Raw genomic sequence first — 10,000 nt, 5'->3', positions numbered from 1 at the left:
AGAAATTCTGGCGGTCACATTCTCGATTGTAATGTCTGTTTCCTGAAGGTCTACATTCCTTCTTCTTCCTCTGGAACCTCTAAGGCAGAGGAGAGCTGAGCGGAGGATAGCAAACGATACTTTTGCTCTTAGCCAGGACACGGTGCTGGCGTAGTCCTCTCCCTTCTTAATGGCGAGTAGTTCAGCTAATCTGCTGTGGTATCTCTTACATTCCTCGGCCATTCCGCCTGTGGTAGTAAAAACAAGTGGCGTAAAGGTGCCTTGCTCCACCTCCATCACCCTGCTTGCATATTGGCGTTTTTTTTCATTCTCGTGTTGCCTGTAGATTTCCTTGGGGCTTAGATCTCTGTAAGAACATGCATTAGGGTGACAAACCCTGACATCGAAGAATGCAGTCCTCTGTCTCTCCAAGAAGCCACGAGCGCTAATATCTAAGCGCGCATCAGGAGCTCTGTTGGCACCTCTGTTCAAAGTCTCTCCATTGATTTCCTGAAGGACCGGCTCTATTTCCACATCATTACATACCATGCTCAACATCTCTGCTTCCAGGTCGCGAAGCTCATTATGACGCTGTATTATAAACCCGCCACGTCGGCATACCATTGCATGATCTACGTTAAAACGGTCCCCGCATACGCAAACTTTCGGTGTGTCGGTGATTTCCCAGTCGTATCTCAAACTGATCGCGTCTCTGAATTCTCTCTTATTTAGATTGAAGTTCAAGTCTTTGATGGGAATTACTGTCAGCCAGTTCGATGCTCCCTTCTCCGTGGCTAGCTCTACAGCTCGCTTGGTTCCTGTCGGCAGAGAGGTCTTCACCCGTTTTAGCCTCTCATCCATACACTCATCCTTCTCCTTACGCGCGCTAGTAGTATAGGGGGGATGACTAGACGAATTTTATTCGTGTATGCAAATAGATTCAGGCGGAAAATTCTACCCAAACCGGTTTTTGGATTAGGGTTTACAATGAGATGCATACCACGTAGGTGTACGAGGGTATATTCAAGATGGCGGCAGAGGTTTAAATGAACTGCAGGTGGTGGTACGGTTCCGCCCAACCAGCCGGGTAGTATCGCGCTTATATAGGGAAAGAATAATGGAGTAGCTAAGAACCAATGAGAAGGCACTGACGTCACAGTCAAACAAGTTGAAACAAGTTTAGGGATTGGTTAGAAAAACCGGTTTTGAAGATGATCAGTATTCAAAAGTATTCAATAGCAAAAACCTGTAAAGCCGGTTTGCTTTTCTTCCTTATGGCACACCCTGAAATGGACACGTGTATAAAGGTAATGGAAAAAAATATTTCAATTCAAAGATGGGCCGAATGATCGAACAGCAGATTTTTGCTTTGGAGATGGACGCATTAACAAACCGTTTGCAACGACTGCAACTGGGCAACAAAATCGTAACCTTACTTAATGAACTTTGGGATAAGATGAATAAAGGAGGCTCTCGCAAAGTTGAAATAACAAGTGATGAAGATGGAATGGAAGTCATAATTGGAGAGCTAATGGTTCCAACATTTTATTTACGAACGAGAAGAAATTTTCCCGTCAACTTCGTTGTATTTTGAAGTCAGTGCTACAAAATGAACATTGGCTACGGGTAAAGATTCATCAACTATTTGTTAGCGAGTGGAAGAGTGACTATTTGTCACATGCAAGATGGAACAGCAATGACACGTTCACTTTCAGCCAGTAAAAAAAAAAAAGCATTATATTTTCATCTTCGTATTTACAAGCAAATTAAAGTATTTACAAACAATGCGAACAAATGCTATGTATAAATTAATTAAACCCTATTCAAAAACACACTACAATGCCTTTTCAATTCAGCGAAAGGAATGAAACATGAAGAAGCAAAGGTTACTTGAAAAACTCTCCACATAGTTAGAAATAATTGTCAAAGAGTTTTTCAATTAACCTTTGACAGTGATCACATTCTTCATGATTATCACTGTTTCCATTTTCATCCACGTTTCGGCATGCAAATATACACTGAATTGCAAAGGCAAAGTCGTGTTGTTGAATAGAATTTAACCCTTTATTAAAATATCTACAGACTATACAATTTTCCTCGTATTCCATCTCAGGATGATTCTCCTCACAGAGCTGTAAGAGAGAGCAAAGTATGCTACTGGAATCGAGCACGCGGTAAGGAATCAAACACTCATTTGCACATTCGTTTTGCACATTCGAAACTACTTAAATTTGAAAAGCAGCAAATAATGCTACAGGAATTTCGTTTCAAGGCGAACTTTCTCCTTCTGGAAAAGTTTCCTCAATTGTACCATCTACGATGGCGTTCTTTTACACATTGACCGCTCCAGTTATTCATTTACTATTGTATAAAACGCTGTTTAAAAATTACGGACAAACGTAGATCATGCTTCTGCCGCTATAAGTGAAAGATTTAGAGAACAACAAGCGTAGTTTCGTAAAATATAATGATCTCCTAAATTTCTATTTTACCAAATTAAGACCAAAAGTAATTTATGCGAATGCTTTAAACTCTTAAACACGCCAACGGTGCTGCTATTGTCCCACTGCTGGGACTCCATTCATAAAACTTTATTCCATACCTAATATAAGGGCCTTACATTTATTCCTAAACTTGAGGAAGTGTTTAAGGAATGGCGAAATCGACTCTCATAGAGTATTCCGTTAAAAGGATAACAATTTGAGCACGAACAGAAGCTTTGCTTTTACTAATTTGTAACGATTTCAACTGAAGCGTATAGAATCAGTAATTACGCAAACACTAAAAATCACGGTGTAAATTAAATAACTGCAATTGATCCGCTCGAGTTATTCATTTGCCGTTTCTGTGAATAACGAAAATCACTGAAATCGGGATACAAGTAAAACAAGAGGTTTTGTTCACAAGCCTGCGCAAACCAAAACAGTGATAGATAATTAACAAAACGCATCCTGTATTACGAGCAATTCACGAAAAATAAACCAAGCATTGGTTTCAACGGAACCGTAAAAATGATACATGCATGACACTAGTATCTTCATCAAATTGTTTGAAGACAAGTAGAGTAATCATCGAAGAGCATTTCAAATTGAAATAAAACCATGTCACGCCAAAGAGGCCGACAAACAGCCCCAGGTTTATTTAAGAACACAGATCTCGTCACGACGAGCACAATAACACAAGGCCTTAAGCACACGTCTGGACAAGCTAGGGCTTATGGACTTTAATTGTGAGCACGCACTGTGTTTGATCCAAGAGGCGGATTATCCCACAAGAATTTCTTTAGAATGGTTCTGAATTATAATTAAGTAAGAAATGGAAAACATTCCAGACCAGTGTAGCTCAAACGATTTTATTTGCGGAACGGTTCAGTTATTATTAAGTCAGTAAACATACATCAACAAATACTTCAAACGTTTTACTGAATTAACAGGAAACGTTTATCACAATGTGATATTTGCGAAAAATAGTTCTCTTTAAACAAACGAACCACACAATACATAATCGTAGCAGTGATTACCTTAATCCAAAAACGATCTATGAAAAAAGCATTCTTGGTAGAAGTGAGCAATTGCCTTCGCGAGTAAGAAAGAGTTTTTCAAGACGTTGTCCAGGTTTTACAATATTTCCCAGCTTGGATGTTTTGACTTTGTTAACAGTCCCGTTAGTACATTTTGAGTGAGATTGGTTACTGAGGCACTTTTGCTCCGAGCAACTCCGAGTTGCTGCGAGCAAATATGAGTACCGGTAGGTCCCTGTTGGGGAAGCAACTTGTAACGACAGAGTTGCTCCCAGCAACTCCGAACAACTCCGAGCAGCTGCGAGTAAATATGAGTAGGTCCCTGTCACGAGGGGGGAGCATCTAGCAACGACAGAGTTGCTCCGAGGAACTCCGATGAACTCCGAGTAGCTCCGAGCAGCTCCGAGTAAATATGAATAGGTCCCTATAGGGGAAGCAACTGGCAACGACAGAGTTGCTCCCAGCAACTAGGAACAACCCCGAGCAGCACCGAGTAAATATGAGTAGGTCCCTGTCACGAGGGGGGAGCATCTAGCAACGACAGAGTTGCTCAGAGGAACTCCGATGAACTCCGAGTAGTTCCGAGCAGCTCCGAGTAAATATAAATAGGTCCCTATAGGAGGAGCAACTGGCAACGACAGAGTTGCTCCCAGCAACTCCGAACAACTCCAAGCAACTCCGAGAAACCTCCGAGTAGCTCTGGGCAAATATGAGTAGGTTCCTGTAGGGAAAACAACTAGCAACCACAGAGTTGCTCCGACCAACTCCGAGGAACTCTGAACAACTCCGAACAGCCGACGAGTACCGTCGAGCCTTATAGGTCCTCTTGATCCAAGTGCACCAGTGCCAGAGGAAGTAATGTTAATGTGATTAAGTGTACCAACTTTCGCAATACTTTCTCTTCCTTGCTTCATATGAATAGTCGTTATCTTCAGTCAATTCCGTGTCCTTAGGAAAATGTTCTAGGTCGAACAGACTGTTCAGCAGGTATTTCCGCTTACTTATAGCAGCTTCTACTGCCTCTGCATAATCCATGTCATCATCGTTCTTAAAACTACGCATTGTTTGCATAACCTTCTTGTGCACTGGATCAGTTTTGAGGTCGTGGTACCACCTTACATATTGTAAATATAATTGTCGTAGCTTTTTGCGGTAAATGGGAAGCAGATGGTTAGCAGCTTGAACCTGAGCATCATCCTTTGGCAAACCCTGACGTAAATTTTCTTGCACCTGTCCTTCCCAAGATGAGTTTAGGTCACTGATAACTTCTTCTCGTAGTTTATCCCATGGATCAACTTCCTCATTTTCTGTGCCATTCTCTGTATCGCCATCATCAGTTTCTTCGTCCTCGTCATAATCCTCTTCGTCATCATCACCAACCTCGTCGTCCTCGGCTTTATCTCCATCTTCATTTAAATTATTCCCTTCATCATCATCCTCGTAATATTTTTCAGCTCTTTGTCCCAAGCTCCCTTCCTCATCTGAAAAGCTGTCCATTGTTTCTTCATCATCAAATCGTTTAGGGCAACTCACTGTCTCGTGTCGATCTCTGTTGAACTTGCGCCTAAATGCTCTCTGACAGAATTGACAAGAATGCATCATTCAAAGTAAGGGCTGAAAGCTAGTGTTTCTTGAGAAATTAGAAGAGGTGTGTTCTGCGCTTTTGCTGTGATATTACCAATATATAGCGACAAGAACAATGGATTGGACCCGGAGCCAATGAGGTAGAGGTGACATCATAAACGGCCAATGAGAAGCCACTAAAGTTAAATCAAGAGAGCTATTATTCCCGAACGTTTCTGGGTATGGTAAACCGGTTTTGGAAATAACGAGATACAGCTCACGTACGACACCGGTTTTGCAACATCGACAGCGAATCAAACCAAAAAATACTATTTGGTGATTGGTTCCCAACGACTTCATAGGTCCATCATGCCTTGAGGGAAAGTAGACATTTTGTTATAAAATGTGCAAGTTGTACTGGTTGATTTTCATGAGATAACATGTCTGAGGTGCTTCATCAATCTACACCTACTCGAAAGCCCACTCGGCCTTCAAAACCTCCCACCAACAAGAAGAAACTATGCAAGGTTGATAAGAAAGAAGTTGAATCACTGTGTGAAACCTTTGATGCTATGGCAATTGAGGTTTTGCCCCCCACGGTAGATACGAAAGAGGGGGAGAAAAAGGAAATCCCAGGCACTGTGCATGTCGCAGAGCAGACCTACCAAGAGGGGGAGCTGTGGCAGCTAAAGGAAACCCGCCACCGTCGATGAGCTCATGGGGCAGATCCCAGAGGACTTGCCGGTGGAGGTTCATGCGACATGCCCTTTTCACGGTTGTTTGTGAATTGTTGGAGCATAGGATGTCAGACAATGGATTTAAATATGTGAAATGCCCTGAGTACCCGTGTGTCTTCATTGCGAATGACAAAGAAGTACTCAATTACTTACAAGCGGTAGACCAACAACGGTACGAACACCTTGTAATAAACATCGGTAAAGAACACTCCAAATAGCCAAAGATGCTGTGTTACTGCGATAACACTTACTCTTTGAAACACAGCAAAACTATAAACAACCCTGGACGCATGTATTTCAGCTGCCGGAGCCGCACATGTTCCTACTTCCAATGGTTGGATGCTCCCTAGAACCACAAGATCCTAACCTTCACCCTAGTGAAAGTGAATCCTCCCTCACAACAAACTCGATACCCTGGCTTTCAACCACGCATGGTGGCTTACAACCAAAGAAGAAGCAGACCGTAACGCCATTTCGATATCACCCGTACAAGCAGAGTAGAAGATCTCTCGAGAACGTCATGCCACCGTCAGCCTTTCAAATGGCGTGTCACTTGGCCCAGCGCCTACCTAATGGCTGCTTTTCAAAGGCCACATGAACTGTGATTGCTCAATGTTGTAAATATTTTTTAATTGGTTCAATGGTGTAATAAAAAATGAATACAGACATTTCATTGACGTATTTGTTATGAAGAGGCTATTAATAACCGCTTACGGCTTATATACCCTCCAAAGTCAATGGCCTATTGCTTATGGCAAAGACCTACTCATATTGCTCGCAGCAACTCGGAGGTTGTACGGAGTTGTTTGGAGCTGTTCGCAGTTCCTCGGAGCAACTCTGTCGCTGCCAGTTGCTCCCCCTATAGGGACCTATTCATATTTACTCGGAGCTGCTCGGAGCTACTCGGAGTTCATCGGAGTTCCTCGGAGCAACTCTGTCGTTGCTAGATGCTCCCCCTCGTGACAGGGACCTACTCATATTTACTCGCAGCTGCTCGGAGTTGTTCGGAGTTGCTGGGAGCAACTCTGTCGTTACAAGTTGCTTCCCCAACAGGGACCTACCGGTACTCATATTTGCTCGCAGCAACTCGGAGTTGCTCGGAGCAAAAGTGCCTCAGTAACCAATCTCACTCAAAATGTACTAACGGGACTGTTAACAAAGTCAAAACATCCAAGATGGGAAATATTGTAAAACCTGGACAACGTCTTGAAAAACTCTTTCTTACTCGCGAAGGCAATTGCTCACTTCTACCAAGAATGCTTTTTTCATAGATCGTTTTTGGATTAAGGTAATCACTGCTACGATTATGTATTGTGTGGTTCGTTTGTTTAAAGAGAACTATTTTTCGCAAATATCACATTGTGATAAACGTTTCCTGTTAATTCAGTAAAACGTTTGAAGTATTTGTTGATGTATGTTTACTGACTTAATAATAACTGAACCGTTCCGCAAATAAAATCGTTTGAGCTACACTGGTCTGGAATGTTTTCCATTTCTTACTTAATTATAATTCAGAACCATTCTAAAGAAATTCTTGTGGGATAATCCGCCTCTTGGATCAAACACAGTGCGTGCTCACAATTAAAGTCCATAAGCCCTAGCTTGTCCAGACGTGTGCTTAAGGCCTTGTGTTATTGTGCTCGTCGTGACGAGATCTGTGTTCTTAAATAAACCTGGGGCTGTTTGTCGGCCTCTTTGGCGTGACATGGTTTTATTTCAATTTGAAATGCTCTTCGATGATTACTCTACTTGTCTTCAAACAATTTGATGAAGATACTAGTGTCATGCATGTATCATTTTTACGGTTCCGTTGAAACCAATGCTTGGTTTATTTTTCGTGAATTGCTCGTAATACAGGATGCGTTTTGTTAATTATCTATCACTGTTTTGGTTTGCGCAGGCTTGTGAACAAAACCTCTTGTTTTACTTGTATCCCGATTTCAGTGATTTTCGTTATTCACAGAAACGGCAAATGAATAACTCGAGCGGATCAATTGCACTTATTTAATTTACACCGTGATTTTTAGTGTTTGCGTAATTACTGATTCTATACGCTTCAGTTGAAATCGTTACAAATTAGTAAAAGCAAAGCTTCTGTTCGTGCTCAAATTGTTATCCTTTTAACGGAATACTCTATGAGAGTCGATTTCGCCATTCCTTAAACACTTCCTCAAGTTTAGGAATAAATGTAAGGCCCTTATATTAGGTATGGAATAAAGTTTTATGAATGGAGTCCCAGCAGTGGGACAATAGCAGCACCGTTGGCGTGTTTAAGAGTTTAAAGCATTCGCATAAATTACTTTTGGTCTTAATTTGGTAAAATAGAAATTTAGGAGATCATTATATTTTACGAAACTACGCTTGTTGTTCTCTAAATCTTTCACTTATAGCGGCAGAAGCATGATCTACGTTTGTCCGTAATTTTTAAACAGCGTTTTATACAATAGTAAATGAATAACTGGAGCGGTCAATGTGTAATAGAACGCCATCGTAGATGGTACAATTGAGGAAACTTTTCCAGAAGGAGAAAGTTCGCCTTGAAACGAAATTCCTGTAGCATTATTTGCTGCTTTTCAAATTTAAGTAGTTTCGAATGTGCAAAACGAATGTGCAAACGAGTGTTTGATTCCTTACCGCGTGCTCGATTCCAGTAGCATACTTTGCTCTCTCTTACAGCTCTGTGAGGAGAATCATCCTGAGATGGAATACGAGGAAAATTGTATAGTCTGTAGATATTTTAATAAAGGGTTAAATTCTATTCAACAACACTACTTTGCCTTTGCAATTCAGTGTATATTTGCATGCCGAAACGTGGATGAAAATGGAAACAGTGATAATCATGAAGAATGTGATCACTGTCAAAGGTTAATTGAAAAACTCTTTGACAATTATTTCTAACTATGTGGAGAGTTTTTCAAGTAACCTTTGCTTCTTCATGTTTCATTCCTTTCGCTGAATTGAAAAGGCATTGTAGTGTGTTTTTGAATAGGGTTTAATTAATTTATACATAGCATTTGTTCGCATTGTTTGTAAATACTTTAATTTGCTTGTAAATACGAAGATGAAAATATAATGCTTTTTTTTTTTTACTGGCTGAAAGTGAACGTGTCATTGCTGTTCCATCTTGCATGTGACAAATAGTCACTCTTCCACTCGCTAACAAATAGTTGATGAATCTTTACCCGTAGCCAATGTTCATTTTGTAGCACTGACTTCAAAATACAACGAAGTTGACGGGAAAATTTCTTCTCGCTCGTAAATAAAATGTTGGAACCATTAGCTCTCCAATTATGACTTCCATTCCATCTTCATCACTTGTTATTTCAACTTTGCGAGAGCCTCCTTTATTCATCTTATCCCAAAGTTCATTAAGTAAGGTTACGATTTTGTTGCCCAGTTGCAGTCGTTGCAAACGGTTTGTTAATGCGTCCATCTCCAAAGCAAAAATCTGCTGTTCGATCATTCGGCCCATCTTTGAATTGAAATATTTTTTTCCATTACCTTTATACACGTGTCCATTTCAGGGTGTGCCATAAGGAAGAAAAGCAAACCGGCTTTACAGGTTTTTGCTATTGAATACTTTTGAATACTGATCATCTTCAAAACCGGTTTTTCTAACCAATCCCTAAACTTGTTTCAACTTGTTTGACTGTGACGTCAGTGCCTTCTCATTGGTTCTTAGCTACTCCATTATTCTTTCCCTATATAAGCGCGATACTACCCGGCTGGTTGGGCGGAACCGTACCACCACCTGCAGTTCATTTAAACCTCTGCCGCCATCTTGAATATACCCTCGTACACCTACGTGGTATGCATCTCATTGTAAACCCTAATCCAAAAACCGGTTTGGGTAGAATTTTCCGCCTGAATCTATTTGCATACATGAATAAAATTCGTCTAGTCATCCCCCCTATACTACTCGCGCTTATTTGCAGTGTTTTTACTTCTGACACATCTGGGGTCTGATGCACTTGCTCCACAATTTGCCTTACTAGGGGACTTGTGACCCTGACTGAAGCCTCATATTCTTTGGGTGAGGCTCTGACTGGATCTATAAGCCCAAGCCCTCCCAAGCGCACAGGAAGCGCAAGGAGTTCGCACTCAGTTTCAGTTGTTGCGTGGTTCGTAATAGCTGGTATGAGGACTTCGCTTATCGCACGCTCCAAAGGCTCTAACAAGTCGGTAATATCGGGCAGTGTCC

The 10,000-nt window shown here is 41.2% G+C and overlaps 1 protein-coding gene across 1 annotated transcript in view; it reads right to left on the bottom strand.

Moving 5' to 3' along the window:
• Positions 1-10,000, bottom strand: part of LOC137999219 (uncharacterized) — an 11,479-nt gene that overhangs the window by 727 nt on the left and 752 nt on the right. Inside the window, exons 1-3 of the mRNA XM_068845062.1 lie at positions 9,753-10,000; positions 4,665-4,696; positions 1-865 (exon numbers count right to left, since the gene is read on the bottom strand). The exon at positions 1-865 is cut by the window's left edge and continues 727 nt beyond it; the exon at positions 9,753-10,000 is cut by the window's right edge and continues 752 nt beyond it. Of these exons, the coding sequence (XP_068701163.1) occupies positions 1-865; positions 4,665-4,696; positions 9,753-10,000 (1,145 nt within the window). The remainder of the gene's footprint in view (positions 866-4,664; positions 4,697-9,752) is intronic.

The sequence above is a fragment of the Montipora foliosa genome, chromosome 4 (genome assembly GCF_036669935.1).
Source record: "Montipora foliosa isolate CH-2021 chromosome 4, ASM3666993v2, whole genome shotgun sequence".
Taxonomy (NCBI): domain Eukaryota; kingdom Metazoa; phylum Cnidaria; class Anthozoa; order Scleractinia; family Acroporidae; genus Montipora; species Montipora foliosa.
This window is presented reverse-complemented; position numbering and strand designations above follow the sequence as displayed.